Below are 18155 nucleotides of genomic sequence, written 5' to 3'. Positions count from 1 at the left end.
TGGATTGCTCTTATTGTAATCTGCACATCAAATAAAAGCTAATTTACAAGATATTGAATTAGTTCGGTGTTTTAGGTTTTTTAAATAGCAGTAATCTTATTTCTACAAACAAAAAATGAATGTCATTTAAAAATCGAAAAAATATTGTATAGGATATATGCTTATAGATTCTTTATACATATAGAGCTTAAAAATGCGAACCATTTTTCGTTTATTGTAAAAAAATGCGGTTTAATGAATGATGATGAAGTTGTGTACATAGTTCGGCGACCACCATTAAATCACAGTAAATCAAGTTTAAACAATACAGCTGTAACGCCTCGATATTTTGTTAATGTTGTAACACTGTATACTATAAACCAATATGTACATTAAACATTAACAGTTGAGCAAAACGTACATACAAACATTTCTGTTCACTATGAACGGTTTCTATGGAAAGTAATCAACTAAGTATAATGCAAATCAATTACGACGTAAAATATTGCTGCATAACAAAACAAAAGTCCAACAATTAACAACTATAAGCAAATCAATCGGCTATTGTGGTTTGTAGACCTATATTGTCACAAAACCCAGAAGTTGCCGTATAATGTTGTTTTTAAAGAAACAGAAATGCGTAAGCAAATACTTGATCCGAAAAGCTGTTTTAATTAGGTCTATTCTTAATATTGCACTGACAATGACAAAACGTGAATTTGCTTCATTCAAACATTTGCAAAGTTAAATTTGGCAAAATATCGGTTCAAAAACGACGAAAATGTATTGTTTTGGCAGGTTATAAATAAAATAAAACATACAAATAAACATATGATATCCAACATTCAGTAACGATAGAGAAGTCTCAAAACGAAAGTTCGTTTAAAGTTAAAAAAGGAAACAACATCGAATTATCAGTATGGGTGACAGTTTTTTTTTATTCCAAGCAACAGTTAGCGCAAGTATTTGCTTTTGTATACAACTATCCAAAAAGTATAGGGGCACTGTCAAAATGCAGTTTCGTTAGGACACCCAACGCATTTAGTCGAACATTCTTAATAGCTGCAATGGATGAATAAACAAAGGGAAATGGCAGAACACGATGTTGTTCAATCAGGATTTTGTGTATGTAAGACCTTGCTTTTTCTGTGTTGAAATCAGGTATTTAAGAAATCAAACATTGAGGTTGATTGTAACGTGTTAGCAATCCTTTGACATGTTGGCCGGTCCGTCATTCAGAGCGTTTCCTATCATTTCCTCGGCGTTCTGCATAACAAGGTCAATCGCGGAGGTCGTGTTTATAATTTCCCCAATCGCATCGCTCGTATCCTCGATCACACCGTCAATATTAAACACTTGGATTGGGGATGTCGCTGACATTCCTTTGCAGTCGGTTTTGTTGCTACGACTCCTTTCATGTTTACTGCCTTTTCCAAAATGGTTACGCTGACTCAATGCCCGGCAGCTCACCTTTTGGTGTGAAAAAGTTTGTCCATCGTGATTTACTGATTTCTCAAGAATTTCGTGATTTTTCTTGTTGATTAAAGTTTCGGCATCAATTCCGGGTAAATCGGACCCATACAAGTTTGCCGATTTCGTTTTGCATCGCTGAGGATATTTTGTATTACCACCGATTGATTTTATCTCCCCGAATTCCAGTTTATCCACAACATTTAAGGAACTCAGATCCGGTGTTCGTTCACCTACTGTGTATTCAGCGTTGTTTTGTAATAGGAAACCTTGTCCAGGAGATGCAGACTTTGTGAATGTAACGTCATTTTGGGAGTCGAAGCTCCGTTCTTCAATCATGGCAAGCATTGGAGTTTTCGATTTTAAACTTGTGGTTGTAAAGTGGGGTGTGGATAAGCTGGACGAAACTGAGGTTCCCGCATCAAGAAATAATGAAGAAGGAAGGTAATTGACATCTGGAACGCCGTTAGAAGACGTTTCCTCATTTACTGTAAAAACATGGTTTGACGAAGGTTAGTTAACTATCCTACCAAGAAAGGATATTTTTATCATTAATTTATTAAGCTAAATAAGAAATAAATTGTTTTGTTTCTACTATATGCCATAATCCCGTCGTTCCCAAACTGGGGGTCGCGAAAAAACAATCGAAAAAAAAACTACGAATTTAGTGGTAGAAGGAGCAACATCCAGTCTAACAATTGAGTTAATTATATTTAATTGTTACAGTGAATCAGTCGCCTTTACGACGTCATCAATACTTCTGTTTCAATCAATGGCCGAAGCATGTAGCTCCAACCTTGCCTAACATAACCCATTCGACCACCGAAGACCCGTTTAGCGACACTAAATAAAATTTTACAGAATTTATGCCCAATTGAATTATTTGTAGAAACATTTTTCCTACTTGAATAATTCAAAGAAAAACGAAATAATGACATAACAACATTCATGTTCTTGATCTATATTACGATCACTTTAGGTTTAGACCAAAAATAATTAGGTAAATCAATTGAATATTGTTTTGGTCAAATTGATTTTAGAGTTTACCGTAATTCATACCTAAACCGTAATTTCAGTTCAGGATATTCATAAATCAGGACATCATGCCAAATTTCGACACATTCAGTAAAATTGCATATGGTTGTAACCTGGTTACACCTATATGGTTATGTGTACTCCACTAAAATCGCGTAGGTTTTTGGAAACTGGAAAGGGATAGCGACAATAAAAATGTTGGGACCACTGACCTAATCCAAGGACACATTTAAATTTACATTATACAGAAAAACGCATACAACTTGATTTAAAAACAGAATAAACAATAAAATACACTCACGGCTAAGAACAACCCCTGTGTCGTCCGACATAGCTCCAACACTTATGTCTAAACTAACAAACGAGTCTACTGAGTCTCCCTTCGATACTCGAACGCTTGGGGGAGGCGTTGAGTTGAAAGTCCTCTCATCGGCTTTAATATGTACTACAGGGTTGTCTGAACTTATTCCATCCCGTGTTTGCACCGCGCCATATGTCATGTGGTTTGACAAGGAAGGTTCGAGCATAGATCCAGGAATAATTGAGGGATCGTCGTGAAACACGTTAAGATCATATCCTGAATCAAAATCATGACGTTTCTCTGGCAATGATCTTCTGAAGCGCGCACGTCTTCTCGCGCTTGACACGTCGCATGCATAACTGCTCTGTGGTAGATTTATCGGTAAGGCGCTGTCTTCATGATCAACCGGTGTGCCAGGTGTTGTGCAATTATCAGTAGATTGCACACTAAGATCTGTGAAATAACCATATGGAATATGTTAAACTCCTATGTATGTTGTTAAATGTATATAAAAGTATGTTGTTTGGCTGTTTTTACAAGGCCAGTAAAATTTTACTTAAATGCTTATTGAGTAAAAACAATAGACATTTACATTTTTGCAGTGATTTATGAATAAAACAAGTCTTTCTCGTAATTCCAAATAAAAAGTATTACCTTGATAACTGTTGTTCTGGTTTGTGTTGCCTTGTCCGTTTATATTGTTATTCTTTCGTTCTTGAGAAATAACAAAATGGACGCTACCGCTTCGATTAAATTCCTGATGCCCTGCTAGCGCTTCTTTTGACGGCGTTTTCGTATCGACGTCTACAATGCAAAGTGCGTCGTCGTGTCGATCTTTGTCGGGCTTAACGTCAGAAAACACGCTGTCGTCGAAATTCACGTTGTTATTATTTTGTAGAATTGGCGACGGTTTGCGGTCGTTCAAACTGAAATAACAGAATAAATCAAGGGTAAGTTAAAACTTACTGTAATTGAGATTTTCACATCATATGAATGAAATGTGGACGAAACTTTCATTCAACACTAATCTAAACACCAATGTTTAAAAAGGCTTTTGTTCTTTGGAATTAGCAGGACAACTTTGGCAAACAGTCAATGTAACATGAAATCAATTCAATATAGAATAAAATATTTTATGATAGTCTCCTCCGAGATTCGCTTTATTTAGTTTGTACCACAAATTAAAAAAGTGTATTTTGTTAGCAAAACGTTCCGGTAGAGCGCGTGACAAAATATGTAAACGAAATTTATTTTAATTAGATTGAAATTTTAAAAACTTCTGTGAACTTAAATTGCTGTGAATAAGTTGACCTTCACAAAAAAAACTCCACTTAAACAAACACTAGTCTAGCAAACCAAAATGTAATATACACACACTTATATTACATACTAACATTTTTAACAAATTTGTTTATCGATCAATACTATTGTAAAAATGTTCATGGTTGGGCGACCAATTATTAAATTTCCAATAAGCTATGGAAGCTGTTTAGAACAATGGTTGTTATCCTTTCGACACTTGTGGACTGGTAAAAATACAGAAATACGTTTACAGACCAGCAACCAGAATTTCGATTTTTTAGCAATATAGCTAGGGCTATAGTCAGGGTTACCATCAGCTCAGACCAAAAAATAAGCACGCTGCCCCCCAAAAAAATAAGCACGCTACTAAAGACCAGGGGCAGATCCAGGATTTTGGGGGTGAAATCCAACCTTTCAGGAATAACGTTATAAAATAAGATAAAAACTTGAAAACAGCTATTTTTGTATGCGCAAAACGTAGATTAATCGCACGAAACCCGAAAAAATGCGTTTATTTGGTTGAAATTGGCAAGTTAATCACCCTTATTTATGGCAAGCTTTGTCAACTTTTTTGCGCCAGAGCGCACCTGTACACCTTTTAAACCAGGGGCGGCAACCTTTTTCTAGTCGCGGGCCAAACCAAACTCAGCAAGTTCTCGACGGGCCTTAATATATTTCCATTATTATAAAAGACGGAATGCATCAGCGAAAAAAATCAAAAATCATGAATAAAGTTGAATGAACTTTAATTTATAAAGTTTTATGCTACAAATAATTTCCACTTCGATATAGCTACCATCCGCACGTCGCCTTTGGTCTGAAAAGCCCTCTCAAAAACGCCAATATTATACCTAAAGGGCAAGAAAATACGACTCGCGCGAAGCGCAAACATTTTTTGCATTTTTCTATTTAACATAGTTGAAAACAAGAGGCATGGCCGATTGGCCGTGTTCACTGTCCAGCTTGTGAAACAGGTCGCGGGCCGGATGAAATTTAGTGGCGGACCAGATCCGGCCCGCGGGCTGTAGGTTGCCGACCCTTGTTTTAAACCGTGATCCGTGGTGCATGGCAGCATGAAACGCCTGAAGCTGACCCTGCCTGGTAGTTAAGTTCACCTGGCGGAGTTTGGCTTGTAAAAAAAATATTTATTGGATGATTTACTGTAATGCTTCTAGCAATTTTTTTTGTAGTATCATATCGTGTTTTCATAGCCTCTGGGCTGGTTTCACAATCACAGCAACAGCAATGATCGCAGCTCTTTCCTTTCGACTTCGTTTGACATTAAAAATTCATTTTCATGTTTATCACAAAAAACGTGCTTATGCTGACTCATTCTCTCAATAACATTTTGTCTGTACTGTCACAAAAATGTCTGTCCTCACGTCAAGCCGAAAGTTTACTTAATTGGTAAAGCAAGCTACCACAATTCTATAGGCTACAATGTACTTTTTTGATTTAGAATAATCAATCACAACTCATTGTTATTATGTAATTTATTGCATTGCTGTTATAATCTGGGTTAAAGAACTCGGTAAATATAAATAAATGAAGTCTCTCACTCCTCCTTCAATGTTGAAATAATTGATAAAGAACACTTTTAGAAACTAAAATAAGACAAACTAAGCACACAACTCTAAAATAAGCACGTTTCTTAGAAATAAGCACATTTGTGTTCTCTAAGACACTGCACCCAAAAATAAGCACAAATCTTAGAAATAAGCACGGTATGGCAACCCTGGCTATAGTAGTTAATAAACAACACTAACTCAAAATGTTTGATTTAGATTTGTATTTATATTACGTATTTCCATATACTTACCGCCCAGTTATGGCCGTTTTATGTTTGCTTGTCTTTGCTTCGCAGACACTGTTATTATTTTACAACGATCTTAAAGATTAGCTTTCAGTCGCCACTTTTGGATAAAACGTCTTGAGATAAAAGTATTGTCCAGCATACAACATGTTTTTATGTGTTATCTAACAATTTTGTAATACTATAGTATTTATATTTATTTAAATCTTTATGTTATGCATAAACAAGTTGTGGCCCTCAATAAACAAATCCTTGATTTGCGAAGGTTATAGCAGCTAAATATGTTCGATAAGGTCAACCACTAGCAAGAGAAAAAATTTACACTTCGAGCAAAAAATATTTATATCACTTGTGTAGTTTAAAAAACAAGATTAATCACAGACTTCAACTATTATGTTGTAAAGTTCACGCTCGATAGGCGAGATTACTTTTGATTTAATTACCTACGCGAGAAATTACCCTTACTTCGTCATGGCCTTTTCCACGCCGGTGATTCCCCATGGGTCTTTGTCGTCAAGTTTTGTCTCGTCATCTTCGACTGACTGCAACAACAATCAAGCAAATTTGCCAAAAGCTAGTTATTGCGCAGTCTTCGAAGTGTTTGTTTTGAAATTACACAGGAAAAACAAAAATTGAGTTTTATAGCATATTTTATTAGGAAAAGTTGTTTAAGCTATCTTTGAAAATCAAAGTCAAACCTTTGCGAAAACATCACGTAGGTTCATTGTGACGATGCTACCATTTCGCTTTGCACTCTCTAGTGCTTCTCTTCGTTTAAGCGCCTTCTCCTGCCGCTTCTGTTCTTTGTAGAACTCTGAGAAGTTGTTTACGATAATTGGGATAGGGAGAGCAATGACCAAGACGCCAGTGATGCAACAGATTCCGCCAACCAGTTTACCTACAGCATAAAACTTGAAAAATCTAAAAATGTGATTTTATCTAACACAGTGTTGTAAAATTGCGAATTACGCCAATACCAAAAGGAGTCTTTGGAACAATGTCTCCGTATCCAACTGTTGTCATAGTAATAGTAGCCCACCAAAATGAAGCGGGAATGCTTCTAAATTGGGCGCGATTTTCAATTTTCTCCGCAAAATAGGCCAAACTGAAATAAACAAACAACCATTAAAGAAAAAATATCAAGTCTACAATTGGACTTATTTATATTTATAAACTTGCATACATTAGAAACGTAATGATTAACGGATTATCTTGTGATTTAGGTATTACTTATTTTTATAACTTAAAGGCAATTGTTGTTTATGGTAATATTAACCTCGAAAACATCATGATGCCAATGGCTAGAAAAAGCATTAACAATCCCAATTCGTTGTAACTTCTTCTTAAAGTAAAACCCAGGGATTGAAGTCCAGTTGAGTGACGAGCTAATTTTAGAATACGCATGATCCTCATGATGCGGAAAATCTGAACGACGCGACGAACATTCTGGAACTGGAGAATCTGGCTGTTGGACTTGGTCAAAAAGATAGTGATGTAGTACGGGAGGATAGCTGCAACAGAAAATCCAACTTTCTTGAATTTACAATGATATACGAACATTCGAACAACTATACAAGTTAGCAATATCCTGATACGAGACAAACCTAATGTTAGACATCACCCTAATTTTGTTATTGTCAAGTTAAAGTAAGGGGCGGACCAGTTATATCTCGCACAAAAATTAGAAATTTAAAACATCCTGTACTATACCAGCTGGCCATTAAGTTCTCTTACCAAGTAAATCGATGATATTCAGTGGTCCTTTGAAGAATTTCCATTTGTTAGGGGAGGACATAAAGCGCAGCAAATACTCGAAAGTGAACCACGCGATACAAACACTCTCTATGTGCGCCAACTTTGGATTGTCTTCGTCTTTGTCTGTATGGTGTATTTACCAATTTATCACATAAAATAGGTAAAACAGGAATTCTAATATCACCAAACAGAAAATAAAATATCGGAAAATTGCATTCTATTAAGATAAACAAAAATGCAATATTACCCACTATGATGTATATATAATATATGGCAGTAGGAACAGGCTGCACTATTGGAAATCGGATCAATAATTTAACAGGGGAAATACAATCTACTTTAAAGAATCTCTGCGGGGCCTAATTATAAAAGGTATTTTAATGTGTTATGTTTTAGGTAAAAATATAATTGGTGAACATGAAAGTTGAACAAGGAGCAACTATGTAAAGATATCATACCAATATTATGTTTAATAAAAACAAAAATAAGTTACCTCGTAATTCAGGAAGTGTGTTGAGTGTGAGTGCGACAGTCGACAACACAATAAAAAGGATTGAAACCATAGCGATAACCTATTAAATTAAAATAATATGATACATTGCCTACAATACGGATGAGAAATAAATTCCACATAAAATCTTGTCTAAAGAAATTCGACTGTGATAGTATTGGGACTAACAGCGTTGTTGACAAGAATAAACCTTATCTATTTAATAATTATGTTCAATAGCTGTTATTAATATAAAGGACTGTGGCGGAAGACGACCGATCATGGCATACCTTTTTTGTGTCTACCATGGACGCTTCGGGGTTATTTTTCGGTTCTCTAATAAGTTTTATTTTCGCGAAAAGCTCATACAGTGTTTATATATTGTCTTTGGTTTTGCATTATTACCTTTGCCGCACGTGACGAGTTTGGTTTTTCCATTAAATCCCATATTCGCTTTCTCCTCTCGGAACAGCACATGCCCCGAAAGTCGTCTCCCTGCCTTTCGCGTATCGCTTCCGCTTCTCGTCTGAAAAAAATATCAACCTAAATATACAGCCTTACATTTTAGTTGTGGGAACATTTTATGGAGTAAAATTTTTACACTTATGGTATGCGGAATGGATAAGTGCGGTGAAATTTGATGTAACATATTTTTTATGCAATATGGGTTTGTTTGGGTTTACAGTAAATATATAAAAACAAAAAAAATTACAAAAAATAGATACTGTACCCTCAACTTAGCTCTTAAATTATTAACTTGCAAAACAGGGGTATTTTAGGTTGACATTTAAAGAATGGTTGACTTTCATATTATCGAACGAAAAAGCCAGGGCAAAAGCCGACTTCTTGCAATCGATTAGCACAACCTGGCTATTTTACAGTTTCACGACTTGAAGAAGGAGATATCAAGAGGATATTTACCATTTCAGTAAAACAACAACATTTACCGTTTCTTTAAAACATTGTAAAAAATATATATATATTTTAATATGTTACATACCTCAATTCTTCGAGGATTTGTTCCTTTTTTTGGTGATAGCGGGCTATAAAAATAGAAAAAGCATCAACGTGATTAATTAGATCGACGATTATAGCATTTGAAGTAGTAACTTATCATTTTAGTTTCTCACAAGTTATTTGTATTTTTGGTTAACTTATTGTAGTCAACTAAAGTGGAAAATGCTATTTGCAAAATTATCTTATCATGAAAATGATCTATCGCCAAATGTTCATCACGTTACGCTAAGTTCGATCCATCCTCTGCTGCATTATTGATAGACCTTTACAACACAAAGAAAATAGGTAAATTCTCTTTGGAGCTTGCCTATACTCTTTCACGCTTATTTCATAGAACTAAAAATACGAGGCATTTTACTCTGAATTTGAATATATCAACTACATATATCAATGTAGCCATAACGTCATACCAGTTTTCAGCCATAGCGTCATAACAATATTTTACAAACCATTTTTTTTACTAATTTCGTGCAACGTTAAGCATCTTTTAACCAAAATTTATACAACCTTAACACATAGACTCATGTATTTTTGCAATTAGGAAGAACCTTGTGTTTTTTCCGAAGTAACCCACATTCGGATACTAACTCTCTACCTATAAATGTTTTGCAATCTTTCTAATTTAATTGAAACCTATAATGTACTATTTGACATCAAAACTTTCAACCATACCTTGGATTAGACAAACTTCGCTATTTCGTCTTAAAAATTTGCTTAACACGGTATACCTAAAAGCCCGGCGTACAACTGCGCAATCATAAAGAACATATTCTTATTTTTTAATCGATAAGAACGGTGCAACAGAGTGAGTACACAGGAACCTGTCGTTTCAAGAGTAGGTATATAAAAGTTAGCGAACTGCATACAAAATTTACATTAAGATTAGCGAATATACTTGCTAAAAGTGTTCAATTTCCACACGACTATATTTTTGTGTTCAACAGGTTCCTACATGCGCATATATATTTAGCTGAGTTGTAAATAAGTCATTTGTAACGATATAAGTCCCAGTCAAGTCATTTGTAATATAACTTAAGTCCAAGTCAAGTCATTTGTAAAACAACTTAAATTCAAGTCAGGTCGTTTTAAATAAATAACAATTCAAAGAGGAAGCATTTCCCTTTCATAAAAAGTAAACGCTCAACTATCAGGATTGGTAAATTTGTCCGATTATGTATAACTCCAGGCAAAAAAATAATCCAAAACGCAAAATAGAACAAGCAAATAGTTTAGTCAATTTGCCCCAAAAAGTCAAATCCTTTGAAGTGACTTTAGTCTCATTACAACACTGCTAATACCTAATAGCTTTTCCGATTATGAGCGATAAACGTAAATAAAAAACAACGCAACATTTAGCAATTGTGTTATGTGCAAAAATAAAATAAATAACACAATTTAGTTCAAAAAATACTTCATGAAAATTTAATTTCAACCCAAGTCAATGACTTATTAAGTCAAGTCAAGTCATTTTGGCCAAAAGAATTAAGTCAAGTCAAGTCATTTTTTAAATAGTGACTTGATTTTAAGTCAACTGATAGTCTTAATTAAGTCATTACAACACTGGTATTTAGGTAAAATATACGAATAACTGCAATTAAGTTAAATATCGTTCTGTGATCTTTAACAATGATTTAACAATAAATATATACATATTTATTTATAATATATATTAGTTTAACTTCCAAAAACACTTGTTATAGCGTGCGGCTCTCGCTTTAGGTGATTTCAAATTGTAAAGATTTTCTTCAGTAACTTATAGCGGTGATAACCGAGAAAAAAGTCCGTCTTTTCAAAAAAGTGTCACTTGTGCAAAATGTAGTCGTTTCCTTATAAAGTTTAGCTTACTGTCATTATGTCTTAAAGCGTAATGAAGACACACACTATCGGAGGCCACTCGAGTATTGAATTATTCATTTAAATAATTGGAATAGTTGTTTAAATTTATACTTGGTGCTGTTCTTAATAATTGCTGCCTGTACCTGCTATGACAGAGAAACGGTCAAGGAAACATAAACTAAAGTTAAGATCAAATTAGGGATTAACTGTTTGACAACTAAAACTAAGTTGCAACATTTATATTAAACAAATCTTTTTTACCTTTTTAGGCGTGCCTTGATAGCTTCGTGGATGGTTTGGTACAATTTAGAAACGCCATTTTAAAGACGCCGTAAATTAAGGCGACAACTTCCATACCACCAAAATAAAAAAAATATTTAGGCTACTTTCAGAAACAAGGTTAACGGTTAAAGAAGTCCCACGTTAGCAAATCGCTGCAAGTTTTTTTTTCTTAAAACAAGTGTTCTCGGTTGATAAATGCAATAATGGTGAGCGGTCGAGTATCATATTGTAAACACTCACTTTTAGGCTCATTGCTTTTGAAATAGTTGAACAAACAAATGAACGTTAATTAAATTAACATCAGACTGAATGTAACTTCATGTTACAAATACAAAACTATCGTACTTTAACCCAAACTTATGGCAAACTGGCTGCACTCGATTAGTGATTTTCGATAATATCGGAACGAAGCTTATAGCTGATGCCAAGTATTAATATTATTACTCGCTCGATACTCTGGTGGTATTTGTGCCGATCCGATACAAAACTGTTATTTTGCATAACACCCATGTCCCATATTTTGTGATTTAACATTTTATTTAGGTAGATGTTGTCCTAAAGCAAAAGCAAATTTCGGCCTATTGACCTGAAAATTATCACCATTACAGTTATCCATTTGATTAATTTTGCGTATATGACCAATTGACCATATGACTTCTTTCGCTACTGAATCGCGGTACGTTTAGCACAAAATATCGGCAAAAGTATAAATGCCAAGTATAGGGCATCTCTACTTTCGATTGTATTATTAGTCAGTGTATTCTATTGTTCAATAATAGTATGCTGTATGCTGCCTTATTAGTTCATAAAGTATAACTATAAATATGCTTAATGGCATACCTTGGCAACACGATTCAATGTAAATGTCATCTATACCCCAGTAATCCAGCTCGGTGCTAAAAGCAAGCGCGCAAATATCTTCTGGCATGTGGAGCTTTCCTGTCCTACAATAAAAAATGATTTGTTTTACAAAGTGGACTATGTTATATTGTAATAACACTTTTCAGTGTTAAACAATACGAAAAAGTAATGCCGTAATATTAAGGGATCAATGAAGTAAAAACAACGCGTTTAACATTGAGCGTATACTGGAAACCAGTCGTGGTAAAAAATGCTAGTAGACAAGGGCTCGCAACTTAAATTGTCGATGTGTAGTCAGAAATTTATGCATTAAAATGTAATGAAATCGGCAGTTGTCTGGATTTTAAACTAATGGTAGCACCTGTAAAAGTTGAGAACTGGTACAAAGGCTCCCGGGTGTCTGTCAAAGAAAAATTCCCCATTAACGGGGTTATAGTCATCCGCCAACTGCAGAATCTGGTTTCGACCTTCACAATGACGTAGGCGGCCCAAGCGAGTTCGAGGTAATCGCTCCACGGTTCCCCAACGTGACTGGAACGTGAAAAAGCGTTAACAACGTCGTTCTGGAATTTCAAAGTAAATAAAACATGCCTATATAATTTATTAAGCTCTTCATTAGCATCTTAAAGCATACATGAGGAGTCGCAAAGAGTCAGCACTAATATATTAACTTTTGTACTTACCTCGTGCACCACACCGCCCACATTAAAACGAACTCTTATTCTGCTCGTTTCCTCGAATTCTTTCTCCACCTCGAGTTGTTGTGACTTGTGTCTCCTGGGACCAGGCATTTTCCGTCTCCTGCCAAATCAACAGAATATTTTTGTCGTAAAAATCTGTTTTACTTGTTTTATGCTAGCTAAATAAATTAGCTTAATTGTACGAAAAATTAGTTATTTTAGCCTAATATAAAATCTGATGTATGAACTTCAATTTTTATCAGGTACGGCCTGTTGTTTAAATCCGCCAAATGTGGCATGCGACTTAATAAAATATGGCACGCAAGCTGCCCCCCCCCCCCCCCGAAAAAATACACCAATTGTCAAAAAAGCTAAATTGTTATACAGCCAATTGTCATTGTTTATTCACAATGCAAAACAATCCCAGCAATTATGACAACAAACAATAACTTCTGATATTATAACACTATACTGTTTTTATTTTTTGTATAAACGCGCTTTTAATAATAAAAAAAAAATTTTCTACACTTTTGGCAAGGGAAGAAGTTATAAGAAGAAAATAAAGGCACGTCGGCATGTTTGAGTTGGACACCCCTGATATAGACACATATCGTTAAGTGCATTTTTATGTTTTTCGTTTAAAAGATTCTTTCTGAAATACTGCGAACGCGTAAAACTGCTGACTACCAGTAATAAAATTGATGAACTTTAGTAATGTTTTTCATGGTAAATACATATTTTAATTAGAGATTGTTTTCAAGTTTAAAGAATCTGTCACCGTGGTGATCCATGCCTGATTATAGAGGCAATGTTAGATAAGGGTTTTCAAATTAAGCTGTTAAACGTGGGTGCTTTTTCAGTTTTATTAGGAAATTATTTATGAAAGTAATTTAGATAAGCCTTTAAATACATGCAACTGAAAATTCGATATAATTTCCCTTGGTATTTCCGTTCAATAAGACATTGGCATTTTGCTGTAAGAATGGAAAATACCTACACAGATTTTTGAAGGCGGGTGAAAGCATTTGAAATTTTCGAGGTTTTTCGTTTTTGAGGCTGTTTTAACCCCAAATTCTTCTCAATGTCAAAAGACTTTGACTTTGGAAATAAAGTGAATGTACTTTCATAGGGTTCATAGGTTATCGCTGAATGACACCGTCTTTTTCCCTCAAAAACAGAAACATTTTTTGGTGACATTTTGTTGTTGAATGCTTGAATGTCATCCAGTTTATTATTCATTGGCGATCGTCTATTTGGTTCAACGAGGGTGTCTGTCTGCCAATGATTTGCAAGAAAGCGATTGCCATCGCTGTACGAGAAGAGTTTCACATCGTTGCTTGGCAAACTTGGGCTTGAATCCCTCCTGCTATTTTCGTGATTAGTGCTAGCTGTGAGTGCCTCTTCGCTTAGCCTCCGTCTCCACTCATATTTGTCAATTTTAATATTACGTTCATCCTGGCCTATTACAAGTGTCTTCGAATCATTCATCGTATTTACGGTTTATCGTTCACTTAATAAAAGTGACCAGTATGCTGCATTCCAAGTCGTCATTCATCACAAACAACATAACTTTCTTTTTTGCAGTATTTAGCAGACTATCTGTATTATGCAAAAGTAATTGGTTTGAAAAGTTCTATTTATTTTTTTGTGTGTTTGTTAACCCTACGCTCAGCAGAAATATATTATTTAAATATTATTGCCACATTTCTGTCTTTTTGGTACCCGTAATCTATACAAGGATGACCCTACATTTGCTTTACTTCATTTAAAATTTAAATCATAAATAAATAAAAAATATTGTCTTAAAATTCAGTCCTAAACTGTCAAGCATATCTAGAGTCGAGCTGAAATGATCTTGCTGGGTAAGATATCGCGCCCTACTGATGTTTTAGTATAAATCTACATGTGATGTTTTTGCAGTACCAATACAAAAACCTACTAGCCTGTGCTTAAACCAAATACACTTTTAGCTGAAGTTATAGAGACTATTTTCAACAAAATGTGCTCTGTAGAAAAATGATTTCATTTGCCTCAGTAGATAAAATTAAACACTCACAATTCTTATATAACTGTATGAATAAGTTAGACATGACACGTCGCTATCTAATAAAACATAGAACATCGCAGTTTCGCCTGACCAATTTTTCACATTACAACAATAAAAAATTTCAAAATTATATAGCATATTCTTATGTTTAAAACTACAGTAAGCTACATCGTGCCACTGTCAACGAAAAATACGCACACTATTAAAACAACAAACTGCCTGTTCGGCGTTTGTTCGCCCTATGCCGAATCCGTACAGCAGGGCCTGAAACATTAACCACAGCGATGCTTAGCGTGACTGGACTTCGTAGACCCTTTCCTATGTACAACAATGCTAAACATAAGGCGTGTGAAGAGCTTGAGTATGCGCGTATGCCCCGCAGGTAAACACAGCTAACAGTCCACTGAGACTATCCTTCTGTTCAAAAAACAGCTGTTGTACCAAGTTGAATGGGATCCGGCGCCCGCAAAACAGTAGCGGTTAACATGATACATGCTTGTTGTTAAGTAGGCAGCTGTTTCTACAAACCCTTGCACAACAGAGATTAGCGTAATATACAACTTATGGCATTCTGTAGTGTGATGCACTAAGTACGAACAAACAACAGTTCTGGTTGAACGGTCTGCTCTGGTTGCGCGGTCTTTGTGGCAAAAATCTCAATTTCTATGATTACCTAGCAAGGCATTAAACTATTTAAAGCATTAGTATAAAATAGTCCGTTTGTTGCAAATTTCCTTAAACTGTTCACTTAAAATTAGTGGGCTATACGGAAGCCAAACTCTAGCCTTCACATCTATCAGTCTTAATAGCGTCATATATTCGTATTTAGTAGGCTTAGCAGCAACTGTTTCAATTGAAATTGAGATTTAAAGTTAAGATATTTTCCCTTTAGGCTTCTAAACTGCATAAAATATTGTTCCAAATATCTTTGCTGTATCGCCCAATTTGTTTATTTCTCCGTTTGATTGAAAGTCAATAAATCGATTTTCTATGAATGTGAAGACGCTACGTAAATGGCGATACGACTATGCTGTTTATTTTTGTCCAGTGAAGTGAAAGGCTAAAGAAAATCATATTCGATCCTTTAACGGTAATATTAGCTTATTTCAGCCATGCGAGTAAAAACAGGTACAGTGGGTTTATTGAAAGGCAATTGTATTTGCAGCCCTCATAAAAATGCTTCTAACTAGAAATAACTATAAGACTATGTTATTCGTCGACCAATAGATCATATAGTTGTCTCAAATAACAAAACACTGCAATTTTCCTTTCAAGCTGTCTACTCTTGTGCTGCGTTGATCTTCGTTGCCTCTGTGGTCCAATTATCCGCACATCCTGTCGCGAGGTCAATACATGCAAGTCACAAATTAGATGCCGCCTGTCAAATTACCAGAGCGGGCGGGCGATCAACGAGACACTTCCATTATAATACCAGACCAAGCGTTTATAGCAACATAGAGGATGAAGGGCACTACTAGTGCCTTGATCTTGGTACTTTCTATGAAAATTAAACATTTGTCATGATGAAGTTGTATTTGCCGTTAAAGCAGTTTTATTTTTTTTTCGGTTGATCTTTTTTCACCGCTGTTTCCTTAGAGTGAGACTTGGTGGCTATTAAAAGCAAAACGACTGTTGATATTGTTTATTTTTCGACAACATCTCTTCAAATACCTTACTGGAAGTTTTTTTTTTTATTTGCACATTAGCTGATGTACTTTACACGTATAATTTCGTTGTCTGATATATACAACGGAACGGAACATTGTATTTGATGTTTACAACGCAGTGATGCGCTGTCCTAGATAAAACATAATGTTTTAGTTTCCCTATTAGGCACAAATAAGCATACAGGTATCCTAATCAATCGGAATTCCAACAAATAACTTATGATATTATGGTATTCACTTATTACCTTGCCTTTCATTAAGGGAATTATTAAGCTAGTATTTTTGTAGGAAGTGCGTGGCGATTTATTTTTTATTTTTATTGTGTACTGCAAACAAAACTGTTTGAGAACCATACTGATATATTAGCTTTGTCATGAGTTTGTTTCGATATTTGCGTTCGGTAGTGGCTGCACTACTAAAATAGAGACAGCTTTACACATCAATTGCGAAGTGTAAAAATAAAAACAATATTAAATACAAGGCTTTTGTGGACCCTTGCCACTTCGAACGCGGAATCCCTAAGGACTGAATTACTGCGCATCCACTCAACTGGCAAATTATGCTTCCAGCGTTTAGCTAATGAAGCCAATCCCGTGATAATCAATACATTTAGCCGGGGTATACAGTCAGCAAATAGTAACGCAGAGAAAGTGTGTTGGATGTGTGAGGAGAACATTTTATAAAATAATTTTACGAATTTGTTCGAATTTCAACGTAAACCAAGCGACTTGGATACTAATAATACAGATGTTTTTTATAGTTTTTCTTGAATGCTACCCACACGCCGCTATAAAACAAGTAATAGGAATATAAACACGTTTTTGCGTTAAGAGTTGTGTGTTGTTTTGACATTATTTAGAGCAGATCTATTATAACCTGGGCGATTATGTTACGACCTAAAAATTTATTTGTTTTCAGAATTTGACCTAAAAGCAGTACTATAACGACAAAACAAAACCAAAAAGCAGTGATATCCACGATCAAATAAAATCTTTAGTCGTCTGAATAAAACCTAAACTTGACGGAATAAGTCCTAAATTTATAAAAATAAGGCCTAAATGGACAAAATAACGCCAACAACTGTGGGGAGAATGTATGGGACGATTGGGGTACATGTCGCTGATCGGCAGAGGATTGTTTGCCATACTCTTTAGGGTTAGGGTTAATTTGGGGGAGTAAATATAAAAGTGACGGGTGTTGTTTGGGGTTAGATAAATGGTTACATACGCCATATTCTGGCCATTTAGGTGTCACTCCGACGGGTTTAGGACTCACTCCGATTTAAACTTTTTACCACTATTTGGTATTAGTCCTGGTCTTATTCTGAACTGTGTTTTATTTGTTCATTTTTATTTGAGTTTTGTGCCCAGTTTGAAAAAATACGTTTCCGCTCTTTATTCTATCGGCAGTTGAACTAGATGATTTCCGAACTAATTTATCTATTTTGTGTAGAGATCTGGGAATAAATATTTTCGTGCGTTTAACAAAGCCTAAAAAAAAATTGTATATTTGATTTTAAACTGCTAATATAAGTCTGCCAAAAGTAGCCATTTTGACATTTGGTGTCTTTCATTATTTCGATTTATGCTTCTGATTTTAATCTTTAAAAGGGTTATGGCA

General features: G+C 35.1%; 1 protein-coding gene across 1 annotated transcript; it reads right to left on the bottom strand.

Moving 5' to 3' along the window:
* Positions 1–200: 200 nt before the first annotated feature.
* Positions 201–14416, bottom strand: LOC146148523 (uncharacterized). Its single transcript, XM_083388384.1, has 15 exons — positions 13819–14416; positions 12825–12942; positions 12503–12672; positions 12121–12224; positions 9146–9188; positions 8551–8671; positions 8149–8227; positions 7635–7778; positions 7177–7411; positions 6878–7005; positions 6599–6798; positions 6366–6442; positions 3440–3711; positions 2786–3238; positions 201–1937 (listed from the first exon to the last, which is right to left on the bottom strand). The coding sequence occupies exons 1-15, from the start codon at positions 14307–14309 to the stop codon at positions 1180–1182; spliced, it is 3393 nt and encodes a 1130-aa protein (XP_083244510.1). The 5' UTR covers positions 14310–14416; the 3' UTR covers positions 201–1179.
* Positions 14417–18155: the final 3739 nt, after the last annotated feature.

Source organism: Ascidiella aspersa, chromosome 4, assembly GCF_963924565.1.
Source record: "Ascidiella aspersa chromosome 4, kaAscAspe10.2, whole genome shotgun sequence".
Lineage (NCBI taxonomy): Eukaryota > Metazoa > Chordata > Ascidiacea > Phlebobranchia > Ascidiidae > Ascidiella > Ascidiella aspersa.
Note: the sequence above shows the minus strand (reverse complement) of the source record. Positions and strands in the feature narration are given on the sequence as shown.

Coding starts and splice junctions, on each gene's coding strand:
- LOC146148523 (XM_083388384.1), bottom strand. CDS start 14,309: ATGAATGATTCGAAGACACTTGTAATAGGCCAGGATGAACGTAATATT. Junction 12,943..13,818: donor ACCCGCCTTCAAAAATCTGT/GTAGGTATTTTC, acceptor TTGATTTGGCAG/GAGACGGAAAATGCCTGGTC. Junction 12,673..12,824: donor TGGGCGGTGTGGTGCACGAG/GTAAGTACAAAA, acceptor TTCACGTTCCAG/TCACGTTGGGGAACCGTGGA.